Source organism: Hylobates moloch, unplaced genomic scaffold, assembly GCF_009828535.3.
Source record: "Hylobates moloch isolate HMO894 unplaced genomic scaffold, HMol_V3 SCAFFOLD_1, whole genome shotgun sequence".
Classification (NCBI taxonomy): Eukaryota; Metazoa; Chordata; class Mammalia; order Primates; family Hylobatidae; genus Hylobates; species Hylobates moloch.
Window position 1 is genome coordinate 95,654,122 of NW_026652276.1, and position 19,603 is coordinate 95,673,724.

Below are 19,603 nucleotides of genomic sequence, written 5' to 3' on the forward strand. Positions count from 1 at the left end.
TTCATAGCCCATCTTCCAGAATGTCTTCCTTGATCAAATCCATCCTTCTCCTACCAGAGCCCTCTGATCTGATTGGTTCATCAGTATTAACTGCTTAGTCTGAATCAAACCTTCTAGTCCTAACCCCCATGGCTCTCCACACACATATCTTAAGCTGTAGTCGAGTCTAGTGATTTTCAAATGTGGAAGAGAAGTGGTGGTGAATTACGCCTTTTTTTTTTTTTTTTTTTTTTTTTTTGGAGACAGTTTCGCTCTTGTTGCCCAGGCTGGAATGCAATGACGTGATCTCAGCTCACTGCAACCTCTGCCTCCCGGGTTCAAGCAATTCTCCTGCCTCAGCCTCCCAAGTAGGTGGGATTACAGGCATGCGCCACCACGCCCGGCTAATTTTGTATTTTTAGTAGAGACGGGGTTTCTCCATGTTGGTCAGGCTGGTCTGGAACTCTCAACCTTAGGTTATCTGCCTGCCTTGGCCTTCCAAAGTGCTGAGATTACAGGCGTAAGCCAGTGGGCCTGGCCCATTTTATACATTTTTAATGTGTATTCTTGTTTTTGGAAAATGTGAACAGAGGACTATTAAACTCTTTTAGCGTCAGTATAGCAAGGAGGTAAAAAAACAAACAATAAAACAAACAAAAAAACCCTCTTTGTAAAATAGGATTGAATATCGTTGGATTGAGCACTTACCAAGCAACTGTGCCAGGCATTTGTGTCCTTCATTTAATTCTTACAAGCCTGAGTGTTAGGTATTTTAATTTTATAGGTGAACAAATAGAAGCTGAGGGTGAAGGACCTACAGCTGTCACCTTCATCTCTTCTCAACACTGCCAACTGTCTCCTTGGATCTCCCAGACAGACAACAAGGGACATCTCTGGTTTCTCGGTACCCCCTAGAAACCTAGGGTCATTTCAAGGCATTATGCAAATGAGAAGCTTTCCTTCTCTTCACCTCATCTCCTGATCTGCACAAAAATGACTGTAGGACCCACTGTAGGTACCGACGTAGGCACCAATCCTCAGTTTACCACCTGCTCTCTACTTGCTTCCCTGCCATAACTTTCTAAAAGGGATGTGAGCCATGTTTAAAGTCACCTGGTCACTGGAAGGATCTTGTTCTACTCTCTACATCAGTGGTTGCCAACTTTTTGGCACCGGGGACTGGTGTTGTGGAAGACAATTTTTCCACGGACTGGGGGGATAGGGGGAATGGTTTCAGGATAAAACTGTTCCACCTCAAATCATCAGGCATTAGATTCTCATAAGGAGCACACAACCTAGATTGCTAGCATGCGCAGTTCACAATAGGGTTCGTTCTCCTGTGAGAATGGCATGCCGCTGCTGATCTAACAGGAGGCAGAGCTCAGGCAGCAATGGGAGCAAGGGGGAGCGGCTATAAATACGGCTCACCGCTCACCTCCTGCTGTGCAGCTCGGTGCCTAACAGGCCATGGATGGTACTGGTCTGTAGCCCAGGAGTTGGGGAATCCTGCTTTACCGAGTTTCCAACCTCAGAGATGAAGCATCCCCTCTGTAAGTCAGAAATTATTCAAGTAGGAGAATTAAAACAGGATCACAGAGAGGGAGGCTGAAGAATTTGACATTCTGTGTTTACTTGTATGAGGAAAAACAGCACATAGAGGCATCCACAGTATTTAATTTGTTTGGATAATAGTTACAGATAAACGGGTACACCCCATATACAATTACGAATACTTTTTATACAGTTCATATTTCAGTACATCAACACTATTTTATTTACACTCTATCAGCATGGGCAGGGCCGGGGGTGCAGAATACATTTCTGAGGATACTTGAAGTATCCTAAATGTAAGATGCCTCCACTGGGAGGGCCATGGTAGCTGGATTTCCCAGGATGGTTTTTCTTTCTACTGGGTCTCCCTCTGGGTGGAAGGCACATAGCTCTTAAGAGAGCCTCCCTTTCAGACTGACCACTCTATGCCCCTGCCACCAATGACTAGTTGCGTCTCAAACATAAACACAACGGCAAAAACAAAAAGCAAGAAAGACAAAGGGTATGGAAGCAGTTTAAAAAATAAATGGAAAAATCCTCGCCCATGCTGTAAGAATCATTTGCACACCTTCATGATCTTGCTTTCTATATCTTGTCAATATAATGGAATAAAACTTCAGGAAAAAGAAGGTAGCATATCATGTCATCCCTAGACAACATTACAATTTTTTATTTTTTTACTTTGACTCCAAGGAAATCTTTAATATTTGTTATGATTATTGATAAACTCTATACTCACTACATATTTGTTCCTGTCTGGACAAGCACAATTGAATTCTTATTTGGTCCCAGGTGGCTGGTGCCACACCTTTTGTTTACAGGCTAATGGTGGGATCTGCCTGAAAGTTCTCTATTGGACAGCTTGTATGAGACTTCAAAATAAAATTATTACTACTCTTAAAGTTGACTATTTTAATTAGAATTTCTATTCTAACAGGATAAAATAACTACATTTAGCTTGCCTTTCAGTGACACTTTTGCCAACTATCAGCTACAAGGAGTCATCTCCCTCACCACCAAGCTGTCTAGCAGCCAGAGTGGTAGCTTTCCTGTAACATACAATCCTTTTCATAATCAGCCTCAAACTGTTCATCCATACTGCTGTGTCTGCCATCTTTTTGCCATCAATCTTTGGCAGAAATTGTGCATAGTCTATCCCCTGCTGCTCATAGAAAAGAATGTAGGCAGAGTCGGTGTCAATTTCATCAGGGTGAAGTTTCCTGAAAGGGCAAGAAAAACCTTTAACAAAAAGCCATCACTATTATGACTCTAAATCCTTGCCAGGAAAGGGAAGACCAACCCTCTGTAATTACTAAACCTGATTGCTTCCAATAAGCTCACTAGTTTGGCTGTCTCACACCTGCCCCTTTAAAATCAGCCCCATTATTTCCAATGTTTGCTTTGGGGAAAATATTTTGACCATAGACAAGTCAAAACAGAATGACCTAAAACCCCATCAAATTCTATTTATTTATTTTTTTGAGACAGAGTCTCGCTCTGTCACCAGGCTGGTGTGCATTGGTGTGATCTCAGCTCACTGCAACCTCTGCCTCCTGGGTTCAAGCGATTCTCCTGCCTCAGCCTCCCGAGTAGCTGGGACTACAGGCGTGTGCCACCATGCCTGGCTAATTTTTTGTATTTTTAGTAGAGACAGGGTTTCACCATATTAGCCAGGATGGTCTCGATCTCCTGACCTCATGATCCACCCACCTTGGCCTTCCAAAGGGCTGGGATTACAGGCATGAGCCACCGCGCTCGGCCCAACCCCATCAAATTCTAACAGTCTAGAAGATAGGAGGAGACAGAGTCTTGCTCTGTTGCCCAGGCTGGAGTGCAGTGGTGCAGTCTTGGCTCACTGCAACCTCCACCTCCCAGGTTCAAGCCGTTTTCCTGCCTCAGCCTCCCGAGTACCTGGGATCACAGGCATGTGCCAACATGTCCAACTAATTTTTGTATTTTTAGTAGAGATGGGGTTTCACCATGTTGGCCAGTCTGGTCTCGAACTCCTGACATCAAGTGATCCACCTCCTAAGCCTGCCTCAGCCTCCCAAAGTGCTGGGATTACAGGCATGAGCCACTGCACCCAGTCAACTAACTCTTTATTTTTCCTCACTACTCATGTTTTCATCCCCTACTCTGCGTATCACTTTTGTTCCTTTAATACTGACAGCATCTATATATTGATTCTAACAAATATCTATTTCCTATTCAAGAGATAGTCCATTATTTCAACAAATGTTCCCCAGTTCTGTTGACATTGTTTCTAACTTTCATTCAAAGATTGAGAATGTTTACCTTACAGCTGCTGTCATTGTAATAGTACCACTTGCAGTTTGGGTTTTTGGCATAAGTGACATAATGGCCCCCATCCAGAATTCCTGAATGGCGCTGTAAGAGATAAGAGAGTGGAGGTATGTTAGTAGTTAACTATACTATGGCCAGGGCATAGATAGCACTAGGATCTGAGCAGGAGAAGTGATCATGTAAATGATCAGTAGGTGAAAAAATATTTTAGAACCCTCTAATTTCCTCTAAAACCAAAATAAGCAAAGTACAGAAGTCATAAGCTCCAAGTCTTGTGTGGATAAACAATCATTTTATAATTATAATTACTATCATTATTCTTTTGAGACAGGGACTTGCTCCATCACCCAGGCTGGGGTGCAGTCGAGTGATCACAACTCTCTAAAGACTTGACCTCCTGGGCTCAGGTGATCCTTCTGCCTCAGCCTTCCAAGTAGCTGGGACCACACGCACATGCCACCATACCTCGCTCCATTTTAAAATTATTTGTAGAGATGGGGCCCGGGCCGGTCTCAAACTCCTGGGCTCAAGGGATCCTCCTGCCTCAGCCTTCTAAAGTGCTGGGATTACAGGTGTGAGCCACCACACCTGGGCAGGCCCAGATTTCTATGTTAATTTGCCTATCACTAAGCTCAATGCTAGGAAATAAGCAGGACCTGAAAAATACTTGCTGATGAATACATGAAGACAAGTGAACAAAACACAGACCACTCTCTGAAAACCAAACAATAAACCACTTACTGAAATTGCGTAGAGATTATAAATAGGCTTAATATGAGTGTCTTCTCTTTGGTCATCAGTGCCGTCTTCTTCACTGTGGTTTCCAAGCTGACCATTGCTGTAGCCATTGCCACAGCCATCGCCACATGCTTCATGCTCATAAAGGAATCCATTGGCCAAAGCTACCTCGTGGTCCTGAGGAGTGACCAGCTCTGGCTGGCTGCCCCCTCGCATATGCCCTCGGCTCAAGGCGTCAGCCAGCTCACAGATCTGCCCAGCCCCATTCTCTTTGCTGACATCCAAGTTCTTCTTACTACTTGACAGTTTATTTTTGCTGCCACTCTGGGGCAGCAGCTGGAGCCTCCCTTTGCTCCTCCCCAAAGTCCGTGGGCTGCTATTATGGCTGCTGTTTTTGCTGGAGGGACAGCTGGTTCCACGTTTTCTTGATGAAGGAGAACCTGTGAACAGGACAGAAGAAAAGATTCACAAATCCAAATGCCACAAAGTAAGCCAGCCCCAAATGCTAACTCTGAGGTTCCTTCACAACTGTACACACAAAGGTAAAGATGGGGGAGTCATGACTGGCCACTCTTTAGTTCCTATTATGTAGCCAGTAAGTTACATTTTTGTCTTCCTCAATGCCAAGTCCCTATAAGCAACAATGTCCTGAAAATGTAAAGTACATTATAGGGACTCAGAAAATAGCAGAAAGATGATTTATGTCAGATTCAGTTGAAAAAAATCTAACTATTAGAGTAAGGAGTTTTCCAAATACACCTGCCTCTCCTCTGTAAAATTAGACAAAAAATGTGACCACCATTTACTGAGTACTTCCTATTGTTAGGCGTGGTACTGGGAATTTCTTGCTGTCCGTTGTTACCTCTATGTCTCACAAAAATCCTGTAAGGCTTTAAGCTTTTTGGTTATAGCCTCTTACCCCTACCCCATTTTATACCTTTAAAAATTATTGAGAACCTTTAGGACTTTTATGTGAATTTTATCTATCAATATTTCCTGTATTAGAAATTAAAACTGAGGAATGAAAAAGTACAATACATTAGCACAGACTTCACTGTCAAAGTGACGATATTATTCCATGTCATGTTATCTCTTACACCATTGTACATTTGTGAGAGAAGAAAAGTGAAAAGGCACATATTGTCTTAGTATTTTTATGAAAATAGTTTTGGGCCAGGCACAGTGGCTCACACCTGTAATCCCAGCACTTTAGGAGGCTGAAGCAGGAGGTTCACTTGGGCACAGGAGTTCGAGCCCAGCCTGGGAAACATGGCGAAGCACCATCTCTACAAAAAAATACAAAAATTGGCCGGGGGCGGTGGCTCAAGCCTATAATCCCAGCACTTTGGGAGGCCGAGGCGGGCGGATCACGAGGTCAGGAGATCGAGACCATCCTGGGTGACACGGTGAAACCCCGTCTCTACTTTCGAGCAACCATGCTCACTGGGGGGACAGAGAAAGACTCTGTCTAAAAAAAAAAAAAAAAAAAAAAAATACAAAAATTAGCCAGGCGCAGTGGTGCATGCCTGTAGTCCCAGCTACTCAGGAGGCTGAGGTGGGAGGATTCATTGACCTCAGGAGGTTGAGGCCGCAGTGAGCTGTGATCTGTGTTGCACCACTGCACTCCAGCCTGGGTGACAGAGTGAGACCCTGTCTCAAAAAAATTAAAAATAAACTAAAAAAAGAGTTTTGATCCTCTAGACCCCCTGAAAGATGGGGAACCTCAGAACTTTCACTATAAGGGGACAAGACAGCAGCTACCATTCCTGTTTACCACACATCAGGCACTGTGTGAAGTGCTTTACTCTCCATGTGTCAAACCCTCAACTCTGTAAACCTGGCATTCTCTCCATTTTACAGATGAGAAAATAGATTCAGGGAGGCTGAATCTCTTGCTAAAACTTACATAGCTCAAATACAGATAGGTCTGATTCCAGATAGGTTCCTTCCACCCAACCAACCTGATGTTCCAGAACAGAAGACAGAGAAATACATGTAGCCTACAGGAGTCCCAAGAAAGCACCTGCATAAGGCCCGTAGGCCTCGCCTTTCAGGCTGCTGGTGATGTCGGCGCTGAGTGAGGATGGGCTTTTGCTCAGGAGCACGTCCCCTTGCCCAGCCGAACACTGTGCATCCACTTTCTTCACCTCTCTTGCCAGAATCCTGGGCTTGGAGAGCTCATCCCCCTGGGGTGTGAGTGGTTTATGCTGGCAGACAGCCAGGTCTCTTGGTACCAGAAAAGTACTCAGATCAAAACTTTCCCAAGGAAATGTGACAATTTCCTGTGATTTTATCCACTGACGATTTACACATTGAAATCGCTTAAGGTGAATAATCTGGAGAAGTAAAGGTAGAAAACATCCGCATTAAAGGGTTCTGAAGATACAAAATTTACATGGAAAAAACAAGTCAAATACATGTGAATGTTTGGGAATATATAGCAGAACATTTACTCCTCATTATTTTTTAAAGACTTCAAAAATATGGTTTCATAAAGGCCTCTACACAGGCCCCAGTGCACTGGTGTGCTTGTGCACACACACTCAGCTCAGCAGTGTGGCACAGCCATGTGACTGCGCAGTGGGTATTGCCTCCAGGCTCAGTTGCTCTTCTAGAGTCCACAAAGGGCTAGCCTAAGCTTCCACTCTCCACAGAGCCAGAAGTTCACCCTCTCCTGAAGTTCAAATTCACCACATTGTACCCCTTGTGGCAGTTCTCACATGGCACTGAATTGCAGTTACTGGGCTACATGATTGATCTCTTCTTCTAGGTTATAAGCTCTTTAGGAAAAGGAACTACCAAATATTTGTAGAAAGATTCATCTCTGTATTCAACATAAAAACCTTGTACAGAAAGTGTTTTAAACACTGCTGCAGGAAAAGTCTTATTCTCAAAAACAACAAAACCTCATGTTTGTTTATGTCTTCTTTCTTTTATGCTAGATTCCTGCTGTCTCAGGCAGGACTGTAACATACCAGGAAGGGTGGAAGCCTCCAGAGATCCAGCTGCTTTGTTGCTAAGCGGTGGGTCTTACACTTGGAACAGTAGCACATCCCATTTTCCCCCAGCTCTTCCTCACTGGTGAAAGCATGGAGACAGCCATCCAGGTTGATGGGCTCGGCTTGCACTCGCCGACTCTGCTCCACACTCTCACGCTCATCTACAACCTGTAGGTAGAGGGAACAGGAGGAAAGGGGTGTGTGGGAAGGCATTTAAACTGGTGATCTAGCTATGCATCAACCTCTCGGTCACTCACCCTTATTTTACTCTATGTAAGGAAAAAGAAAATACAACTGGCTGGGTATGGTGGCTCAGGCCTGTAATCCCAGCATTTTAGGAGGCCGAGGTGGGGGGAATTGCTTGAGCCCAGGAGTTCGAAACCAGCCTGGCCAACAGAGTGAGACCCTGTCTCTGTAAATGAAAAATCTAAAAATTAGCTGGGCATTGTGGCACATGTCTGTAGTCCCAGCTACTCAGGAGGATTGCTTGAGCCTGGGAGGTAGAGGTTGCAGTGAGCTGTGATTACGCCACTGCACTCCAGCCCAGATGACAGAGAGAGACCCTGTCTCAGAAAAAAAAAAAGGGAAAAGAAAACATAACCCAAACTAGAGTCTGAGCAAATACAGCACCTACACATTTATTCACAAATGTTACATCAGTAACATTCTGGATAAAATTTCTATTTATATGATCATAGCTTTTCTTGAAAAATTTTTGAATGCTTCAAAATGACAAAAACAAAAATAATTGCATTTATTTAACAACTTTGGAATCCTATAAGGGATTACATGTGAGCTGGCCCTCAAGCCAGGGGTGCTGATAGTAAGCCATTGATTTTTAATCAGAAAGCCAGAGCATTATTAGTATGCTGCAGAGTTTACAGAGGCTAGGAGAAAGAACATGAAACAGAAACCAGAGCTGGATGAAAGAAGGGCACAGAAAAGCTCACCATGAGAAGACAACACAGCAGAGCACGCAACCCCACAGGGTACAACTCATTTGCATCTGATCCCATGTATCACAGAGTTATCAGAATACCAAGTCTATAATTATGTTTCTCCTCCCTCATGGGGCCTTTTTATCTGAGATGGCAACAAAAGGAAGAACAGGCTCAAGAGTGTGCTGCTTTTGTTGAGAAGGCCCCTAATACCCACCTAAACCTTTGGGGTCCTGTTAATCAGCATGTTAGGCTGTGGAGCAAGAAGGAGTTAAGCAAAAGAAAGGAGAGAGAGCAAAGAATGGGTGGGGTGCTGGGATATATGTTGGGGGTGGTGTAGAATGAAGAAGAAGGAGAGAAGGAAGGATCTAGAGTGCAGCAGAAAAGAAAGAATTTTTCCCTCTCCAGGCCTGGCTGCTACCTGACAATCAAGAACCATAGAGCTGAGATCCTTCTGTTTGTCCCTCTAATGTACGGGAAGGTGGGTGAAGCATCAGGGTTCTGAATGCTACCATAAGACTTCACACAGTATATATGTGTGTCCCAAAGCAGAGCCTGGACCACAAGGCCCACACTGACTGCCTCGCTGTGGCAAACGTCACATATGTCCATCACCCACCCTATTTATTGCTCCTCCCTTCCAGAGGTGAACTTCCTCCATGAATTTCCCTTCCTGAAACTCATGATGGGAACCTTAGGCTGCCTGGAATACAAATTGGCAGAGCTCAAGACATTCAGTTTAGCATGGGTTTTCAGGCGAGACTTTTTCCCTATATGAGAGCCACGAGGCTGTCAAATGCTGTTATAAACTAGCAAGGTTGGGTTTGATCATGCAGTGAAGGTTCTAGCACTGCATAACTATCCAGGCTAAAGAGCTCATTTAAAAAGGGGAACTTAGAGGAAAATTCTTTTTTTAGAAAAGGAAGTCTGGCTTGGACTTGGGTTATAGACTTCTTTTTTGAGTACAAATTCTGTAGTAACAAGATATTAACTGTCATCTTTTGAACTGGTCACTCAAGGAAAAAACTGACATGCTTCAGAAGGAAACATGCTGTATCATAGTTGCTGGAATGAGTAGAAAAAGGGGTGTATCATATACGATAGTGCTTCTTTTCTCATAGCCAGTTAAATATTATCTCTATTATGTCTACCTGGAATACTTTATGGCCATCCACAAATTAGAGTAAGCTAGTAAAGAATGTTGATTTTTATTGACTATATTTTCTGTGGAACACAGGCTACAATGCTAGATGAAGACAGGGAGGAAAGAAGGCTGATAAAAAAACATATTTATGGACTGTACTGACAATCATTTCTATTTATCAGTAAAATTTTCCAAAGTGATAAAGATTCCCTTCACCTCTTGGCATCTATGCTTAGATCCTCTACTATTGTTTAAACAGTCTATAAATTACTTATAGGCACCCTCTTCTTTTTCAGAGTTGCTTTAAAGCTCGTCTTTAACACAAAACACAGGAAATGAAGTAATAGTTTTCATATAAGACTATTTAAAAAGAGAGAGGCCTAAGAATTTGTCTAGTTTAATTTTCTTTTTTTCTTTCTTTTTTTTTTTTTTTTTTTTTTTTTTTTGAGAGGGTCTTGCTTTGTTATCCAGGCTGGAGCGCACTGGCGAGATCACAGCTCACTGCGGCCTTGATTTCTTGGGCTCAAGCAATCCTCCAACCACAGCCTCCCAAGCAGCTGGACTATAGGTGCACACCACCACACCTGGCTAATTTGTGCATTTTTTGTAAAGACAGGGTGACATCATATTGCCCAGGCTGGCATCTAGTTTAATTTTCTACTGAGGAATGTGAGGTCCAAACAGGAGAGAAATGTAAAGGATAAGAGTGATTGCCCCTCTATTTTTTTCTGATTACTAGGTATAAAATTCATGTGGAAATTTTGGAAAGCAGAGAAAAATGTAAAAAGGCAGGGAATCCTATTCTTAATACAAAGGCAACCACTGTCAAAATATTGGCAGATTTTCTTCTGTCCTTTTTCCTAAATAGTATTCTTTTCAATATTGAAGGTATTATTTCCAGTATATGCAACTTTATATCTTGTTTTTTTAAAAATGTTCACATATCATAAGCATGTTCCCATAAATGTTAGCAAAAACTCCTGGTAATCATTTTGAACAACTGCATTATATTTTATCGAATGAATACACCATGCTTTATTTAACCATTCCTCTCATGTGAGACAAATATAAGTTGTTAATAACTTTTTACTCTCCTAAAAAATGCTATGATGATATTTGCCTGCAAATTACGGAGTAATTACAGAGTATTCTCCCCTCAGATAAATTCCTAAAAGGGAAATCACTGGAATAAAAAATATAAAGCATATGGGCAATAATCCCAATTTAAACCACGGTATCTCTTTTGTCTACATGACTTTCTAAGCACATGCAGAAATCCTACATGTAGGGGAGGCATATGGCCTCACTCCCTAGCAAGGCATCAATAGCCCTTTGTTTCCATGGTATCCTAAGTGCATCACTGAAAGTGGAAGTAGAGTAAGATTTAACAGGTCACGTAGGCTGTTTCCTATAAGCAGGATGTCCTAAAGAGATTTTCAGATTGCACACTGGATTTGTTAAAAAGGGGAAGAGATTTATAGAGCCAAATAATTTATTTTCATTGACAGTAATGTCTTGTCAGAACAATGCCCTGTCAGATTTTGTGCTGACAAAGATTTATGAATCTATCAACTGGTAAAATTTTCCCTCCTTGCTAGTGAGCATGATCTAGAACATTAGTTTCTCTTCAGCTTTCTTTAGCTTTAGCCTAGTGATCTTTCATTTGACAAGTATCCACAAATTATACTTATTCCCGGCTAGAAAGGGCTCCCAGGAGCCTTGGTGTGTGGGGCATATTTTGGGATCTAAATAGGAAACTAGGTCTAGAATTGGTAGTTTCCCCAGTCCTCCATAGCATAACAAGACAGAAAAGTCAGTTACCATTAATAACTTCTCCAAAGGGAATGCTTTAAAAAATAGTAAAGGAAAATTCCGACTATCAAGAGCCATAAAAATGCAAAAACCACTACAATTCCTCATGTGACTTAAGGAACTCCTTTGACTCTGTTGCTTTTACCTCTCTATCAGATTCTTAATGTCTTTGCCTTTCAAATAATATTTGGTTGATTAAAAACTGCCTGAGGCAAACATTTTTAGGTACAGAGTTAAACTTATTTCTGAAGCAACATTTTCAAAATTTAAAAATTGCTCTGGCCAGACAGCGACAATAGAAGAATGTGAAGTGTGAAGAGTGGCCATTGAGATGTGCTCTTAGGTACTCAAAATTGAAACATTTCAATCCTTTCTCTAACTTTTCTGATCACTATGCCTATTAAAGGTAGCAGCTATAGCCCTGGGACACATTTGAACTAAGTAACTGTGTGGTTACCAAATGCTGCAACTTTAATAATATTTAACAGAGAGATGCTTACTGATATGTCACGGCCAGACACAGTTTTGTTTCAAGGTTCACTTATTAATATTTTTGAAATGTAATGCCTGCTATAGTTTGGATATGGTTTGTCTCCACCAAAATGCATGTTGAAATTTGATTCCCAATGTGGCGCTGTTAGGAGGTGGGGCCTAGTAGGAGGTGTTTGGGTCATAGGGGTGAAACTCTCATAAATGGTTGGTGCCATTCTTGCAGTAGTGAGTTCTCCTTCTGAGAACTTAGTTTCCAAGAGAGCGGGCTGTTAGAAAGCGAGGATTTCCTCCTGTTTGGTCCTCCTTCTTGCCTGTGTCTGTTCTCCTTTGTTCTTCTCTGCCATGTTATCATGCAGCACAGAAGCCTTTGCCAGAAGCCAGGACCATGTCCTTGAACTTCCCAGGCTGCTGAACAGTAAGCTAAATAAACCTCTTTTCTTTATAGGTTACCAGCCTCACATACTCTGTTATAGCAACCCAAAATGGACAAAGACAATGCCCCAATACAACGAACTCCAGAAGTTGGAAATGAAAAAGCTCAAGCAAACATGTCAATATATTAGGTGCCATAGACGATGCCAGTGAAGGTTTTTCTGGTTGTTTTTAAATTGTCTAAAACAGAAATGGCATAATAGTTACACTGGGGGAAATTTCCCATTTAAAAACCACCATTTTATGGTGGCCCTAAATACTTACCCTTTCCTGGGATGTTTGATAGCGAAGGTGAAGGGCTGTGGGGTCCCAATCCACAGCAATATAGGCATTTCCAATGAAAGCGCTGTCTTCCCCACAATGAATTTTACAGCCTCTGCAAAAACTAAAAAGGGGAAAAAGATCCACAGAGGAAGAAATAATTATGAAGGAATTTAAATTTTCTTAATAAAAAATATTCTCCCTTTCTACTTTTCTGCTTTCCTCTTGGGACTCACAATTTGTCATGGGCTTCTAACTTCAGACTCTGATAAATGTAGGGATACTTATTAATAATTATTATCATTTCAGGGAATCATGCTTTTCACTTTTCAAGTCTTTATTTTTACAAAGTACTTGATAACCATGTATTAATCACAGGAAGATGTGAACTTCATGGCAAATAAATGACATGGGAATCGGCTGTTTGAGATACAGCATGCAAGAAATTCCAAATTCAGTTATTTAATGCTCTGAGGTAGGACAAGTTATCTGGTGTAACACCTAGCTCCTTGTTTGTAAAATGGCAGATTAAACAAATGCATATAAAAGTTTACAGAGGCCAGGCATGGTGGCTCATGCCTGTAATCCCAGCACTTTGGGAGGCTGAGGTGGGTGGATCACCTGAAGTCAGGAGTTAGAGACCAGCCTAACATGGCGAAACCCCATTTCTACTAAAAATACAAAAATGAGCTGGGTACAGTGGTGCGCACCTGTAGTCCCAGCTACTCAGGAGGCTGAGGCAGGAGAATTGCTTGAACCTGGGAGGCAGAGGTTGCAGTGAGCCAAGATTGAGCCACTGCACCCCAGCCTGGGCGACAGAGTGAGACTCCATCTCAAAACAAAACAAAAAAAGGAGAGGTGAAGTTATAGAGTAATAAATGTTTATCACAAGCTATGAATTTGGTATGGACTGTAGTTTATAAAACCAGCTAAGTCTCAAAAGCAAAACTTATCTATTGACCTCAAAAGGAAGTGAAAAACTTTTTTGAGACGGAGTTTTGCTCTTGTTGCCCAGGCTGGAGTGCAGTGGTGCAACCTTGGCTCACTGCAACCCCCACCTCCTGGGTTCAAGTGATTCTCCTGCCTCAGTCTCCCAAGTAGCTGAGATTACAGGCACACACCACCACGCCCCGCTAATTTTTGTATTTTTAGTAGAGACAAGGTTTTACCGGGTTAGGCTGGTCTCAAACTCCTGATCTCAGGTGATCCACCACGTCAGCTTCCCAAAGTGATGGGATTACAGGGCGTGAGCCACCGTGCCCAGCCACAATTCTTAAGTTTCTCATTATTCACTATTTACTTCTCAAAATTGGAAATCTTATGAAAATGGTATAATATCTAAAGCTGAAATTCTACTAAAGTAATTCTTTTGCAGGTCACTTTACCTAGACCATGGGCACCAAGCATAGGAGTTCCCATCTTTCTGCACAACTCGTAGAGTGAATGGATATTGATAGCCCATACTGTCATCACTGAAACAGACGAGAACAAAAAGAGTGTAAGAAGCATTTCTGGTTCGAGGTCCAACTCCTTTTCATCTTCTCTTGAAGTAATCCTAGGAAGGGGCATTTGCCACAGCAGTATGCTCATGTTGACAGCTCAATGTTACTTACCCTAATCCATTAGCTGCAGCCCAGTACCAAATACACTCTGGCTTCCCACCCTCTATCTGGGCTTACAGAAGGGTAGACATACGACTGCCAGATGTCTCTAAGGGAGTCCATGTGGCCCACGAAAATTTTACAAGATAAGCTAATCATGAAATCAAATGCCAATTATCCCTCAGCCTTAATTCTATCAGAGGATTTAATTCACATTAAACTAAAATAATTAGATCTTTCCATGACAAGAACACTGACACATTGCAGAAAGCTGTATATTTAGAAGTCTTCTTTAATCAGAATTGCTGATGTGGTGCATGCTAAGTACTGCCTTAACTACTCAGAGTTATAAGCTACATACCATTTTTGGAGTAACTTCTTTTTTTTATTATTACACTTTAAGTTTTAGGGTACATGTGCACAATGTGCAGGTTACATATATATACATGTGCCATGTTGGTGTGCTGCACCCATCTCACACCAGTTAGAATGGCGATCATTAAAAAGTCAGGAAACAACAGGTGCTAGAGAGGATGTGGAGAAATAGGAACACTTTTACACTGTTGGTGGGACTGTAAACTAGTTCAACCATTGTGGAAGTCAGTGTGGCGATTCCTCAGGGATCTAGAACTAGAAATACCATTTGACCCAGCCATCCCATTACTGGGTATATACCCAAAGGATTATAAATCATGCTGCTATAAAGACACATTCACACGTGTGTTTATTGTGGCACTATTCACAATAGCAAAGACTTGGAACCAAGCCAAATGTCCAACAATGATAGACTGGATTAAGAAAATTTGGCACATACACACCATGGAGTAACTTCTTTTGATTGCCAATGATTATGTCAAGATGGCCCCGTGAATTTGCCAACTTTTAAAAAGATTTACTCATCCTTGCCCTAACAAGGAGCAATGCAACAATTTATACATATTATCGAAACATAAGCTGTACGCCTTAGATGTATATACAATTCCTACTTGTCAATTATAGTTCAATAAAGCTGGGGGTGGGGGAGAAGGAAGCAATGCAAGGGATATAACATAAGAGTGGCATACTTTACAGCTCATCTGGCAACTGATAGTGGTTATTACATGGGCTATTGAAGGTAATGAAACCATGATAAAGAGTCACTGTAAGGGCAAAAGTGAGAATCACATCTGGCATAGGAGTTCCCATCTTTCTGCATAACTCATCCAGTGAATGATCATTGATAGCCTGTACTGTCTAGTACCATGTCCAACGCAGGCCAGCAATAAGTGAGGAATCAAAGATAACGGGATAAAACAATCAAGTAGCGCTCTCATAGGAAGCTGTGCAGCATTTCTCTTCTGAAAATTTTTTACCTTTTTGCTCTAACTGAATGAAGCCTGGCTTTCTTGAGAATCCTGCTCCCCCTGCAGACTTTTTCCATTTTTTTTTTTTTTTTTTGAGACAGGGTATCACTCTGTTGCCCAGGCTGGAATGCAATGGTGTGATTATGGCTCACAGCAGCCTCCACCTTTCTGGGCTCAGGTGATCCTCCCACATCAGCCTCCCAAGTAGCTAGGATTACAGGCATGCACCACCATACCTGGCTAATTTTTACATTTTTTGTAAAGACAGAATTTTCCCATGTTGTCCAGCCTTGTCTTGAACTCCTGGGCTCAAGTGATCCTCCTGCCTCAGCCTCCAAAAGTGCTGGGATTACAGGTGTGAGTCACCACACCCTACCCTCTGCACTTCTTATTCTGATACATTCCAGAACCTGGAGGTAAAATAGATCTCTTCCTTATTCCTATGCCACTTGTACATGGTTTCTTCTTCCTTCCTTTTCTAGCTTCTTTGTAGCATGTGCTACTGAATTATGCCACCTGCTATTCCTCCTTGGAAGGTACATATATTCTTTACTCACTAAAGATTGCAGCACCCAGTTCACTGTGTTTTTTCTCCACCACTTCTCCTGTTATTATTCTTGGTGACATCAACATCAATGCAATTAATGCAACAGTAACTTGGTCTTCTCTCTTCCAACAATAACTTCCTCCACCCCATATGTAAACCCTCTCCAAATGTCATATTCTAGACCTTGTGAATACACACTTTTCTACCTCCAAAATCTCAATTCCAAGTATCCTACTTTGCAACCACCACCTCCTATCTTTTTGGGTTACTTACTTATTCAAACATCCCTATTCTAATGATTCTTTCACCCAAGAGAAACCTCCAATTGCTGCCCTGAAATCCTCACTTGCCTCTTTACCCACTGTCCCTGAAAATAATCACTCTTCTACATAGACCCTTAATTCTAGGATTTTGTCCATTTAATCTAAAATTTCAAATTTATTGACATAAACACTCAATAAGTTGAGAACTATACAATGAACACCCCATGTATTCATTACCCAACTATAAAAATCATCAACCCCAGTCCACTCTTCTTTCATCCATAACTTTACCAAGTACCACTAGAATCCGGTGAGAGCTACCATGCCTGGCTATCTTCTTTAATGTCCGAAGGACCATTCTCTCTTTAACCCACTCCAATCTCTACTCCTTTATCTATACTAAAATAGCTTTCACAAAGATAATGAAAGACCATTTTATCAAATTCAGTGGGCAATTCCTAGTCCTCTGTAGCATTTGAATCAACTATCACTCCTTTCTTGAAATACTTCCTTCACTTAACTCCTGGTTTTCTTCTTACATCACGGGCTGCTCCTTCTCAATCTCTCTCTCTCTCTTTTGAGACAGAGTCTTTCTCTGTTGCCCAGGCTGGAGTACAGTGGTGTGATCTCAGCTCACTGCAACTTCCACCTCCAGGGTTGAAGCGATTCTCGTGCCTCAGCCACCCAAGTAGCTGGGATTACAGGCACGTACCACCATGCCTGGCTAATTTTTGCATTTTTAAGTAGAGACAGGGTTTTGCCATGTTGGGCAGCTTGGTCTTGAACTCCTGGCCTCAAGTGATCCTCCCACCTCGGCCTCCCGAAGTGCTGGGATTATAGGCATGAGCCACTGCGCCCAGCCTCGATCTCTTTTGATGCTTCTTTTTCCCTTTTCAATCTCTAAATGTTGGAATGCATAAGAACTCAGTTCAGAGTTCATGTATAGATCATGGGAATCTTCTCTATTTAACTCTCACTCTCTAAATGTTAATCATCTGGTCTCAGGGCTTTAAATACCACCTATTTGTTGATGACATCTATATTTATATCTCCAGCAGAGGACATTCAAGTGAATTTCCCATTTGAATATATAATAGACTTCTTGAATTTAACTTGATTCCTGTCTTTTCTTGCCAAAATCTGCTCCTTCTCCAGTTTTCCTTTTTCCATTAAATGGTACTACCATTCACAAACAATTGTTCAGGGTAAAAAGCCAGCCTGGGCCGGGTGCAGTGGCTCAGGCCTGTAATCCCACCACTTTGGGAGGCTGAGGTGGGATCATGAGGTCAGGAGATCAAAACCATCCTGGCCAACATGGTGAAACCCTGTTTCTACTAAAAATACAAAAATTAGCCGAGTGTGGTGGCATGCACCTGTACTCCCAGCTACTCGGGAGGCTGAGGCAGAAGAATTGCTTGAACCTGGGAGGCAGAGGTGCAGTGAGCCGAGATCATGCCACTGCACTCCAGTCTGTCAAAAGAGCAAGTCTCCATCCACCCCCCCTCAAAAAAAAGAAGTCAGCCTGGATGCCTTTTTCCCTATACTCCACATCCAATTCATTAGCAAGTCCTGTGAAAAGCCCTCATCTAGAAGCTCTTCACTTCAATTACTTCACTTCAAATTTAATCTTGTCCAACTTTCATCTTTACTAAACACTACTTTCATTAACTAAACTGCTTATCTATTATTTGCAGTTTTCCTTTAGGATTTATTTAAATCTTAAAATAAATACTTTAAAGAATTATTTATTTAAATAACTTATGTTGGCTGGGCGCGATGGCTGATGCCTGTAATCCCAGCACTTTGGGAGGCTGAGGCCAGCAGATCACTTGAGGTCAGGAGTTTGAGACCAGCCTGGCCAACCTGGTGAAACCCTGTCTGTACTAAAAATACAAAAACTAGCCAGGCATGGTGGCGGGCACCTGTAATCCCAGTGACTCGGGAGGCTGAGGCAGGAGAATCGCTTGAACCCAGGCAGTGGAGGTTGCGTTAAGCCAAGATCACACTACTGCACTCCAGCCTGGGTGACTGAGCAATACTCCATCTCAAAAAAATACAAAATAAAGATAAATAACTTGTTTAAGTAAAGATGTATTTAAAACTTTAAATTTAAATCTGGCCAGGTGTGGTGGCTCACACCTGTAATACCAGTACTTTGGGAGGCCGAGGTAGGTGGATCACTTGAGGCCAGGAGTTCGAGATCAGCCTGGCCAACATGGTGAATCCCTGTCTCTACTAAAACTACAAAAATTAGCTGGGTGCGGTTGCAAGCATCTGTAATCCCAGCTACCCAGGTGTCTGAGGCATGAGAATCACTTGAACCTGGAGGCAGAGTTTGCAGTGAACCAAAATCACACCACTGCACTCCAGCCTGGGTGACAAATTAAGAATCTATCTCAAAAAAAAAAAAAAAAAGATGTATTTATCCTAAACCCTACCCTAATCATCAAAAGACCCCATATCATAACAAATAAATAAAGAACTTTTTTTAGTTACCATAAAACAGAACTCTCATTTGTACCATGAAGGCAAGAAAATGATCTACAGGCTGGGTGCGGTGGCTCACGCCTGTAATCCCAGCACTTTGGGAGGCTGAAGCAGGTGGATCACCTGAGGTTGGGAATTTGAGACCAGCCTGACCAACATGGAGAAACCCTATCTCTACCAAAAAAACAAAATTAGCCAGGCATGGTGGTGCATGCCTGTAATCCCAGCTACTCCGGAGGCTGAGGCAGGAGAATCGTTTGAACCTGGGAGGTGGAGGTTGCAGTGAGCCAGGATCGTGCCATTGCACTCCAACCTGGGCAACAAGAGCAAAACTCTGTCGTAAAGAAAAAGAAAAGAAAATGATCTACAATTTGATTGAGATAAAAAGAAGACATCATCACAATCCCCAAAATTATTCAGAGTAAATGCATTTACTAATCAAATAGAACAGTGGTAGGAAAAAGGGAAAGAAAACAAAATGTTAATTATTTTTATCTAGATTTATGAAATTACTTCACGTTAAAATGACATGGTCAGGGAAAAAGAAAAAAGAATGACATGGTATGGAAATAATCCAACAGAATTACATTTTGTATCATGAGACTTTTCAGAGTTCATGTATGCAGTCACTCTCATTCTGAATTTCAGAGGACTGAGTTTTGTTTTTTTTTTTTTTTGTGACAGTCTCGCTCTTTCACCCAGGCTGGAGTGC

The 19,603-nt window shown here is 42.0% G+C and overlaps 1 protein-coding gene across 1 annotated transcript in view; it reads right to left on the reverse strand.

The window, feature by feature from the left end:
* Nucleotides 1–2,427: 2,427 nt before the first annotated feature.
* LOC116810293 (ubiquitin carboxyl-terminal hydrolase 32-like) overlaps nt 2,428–19,603 on the reverse strand; it is a 37,079-nt gene continuing 19,903 nt past the window's right edge. Inside the window, 8 exon segments of the mRNA XM_058436352.1 lie at nt 2,428–2,750; nt 3,826–3,918; nt 4,576–5,012; nt 6,596–6,908; nt 7,548–7,739; nt 12,654–12,774; nt 14,036–14,122; nt 14,264–14,319. Of these exon segments, the coding sequence (XP_058292335.1) occupies nt 2,736–2,750; nt 3,826–3,918; nt 4,576–5,012; nt 6,596–6,908; nt 7,548–7,739; nt 12,654–12,774; nt 14,036–14,122; nt 14,264–14,319 (1,314 nt within the window). The 3' untranslated portion in view covers nt 2,428–2,735.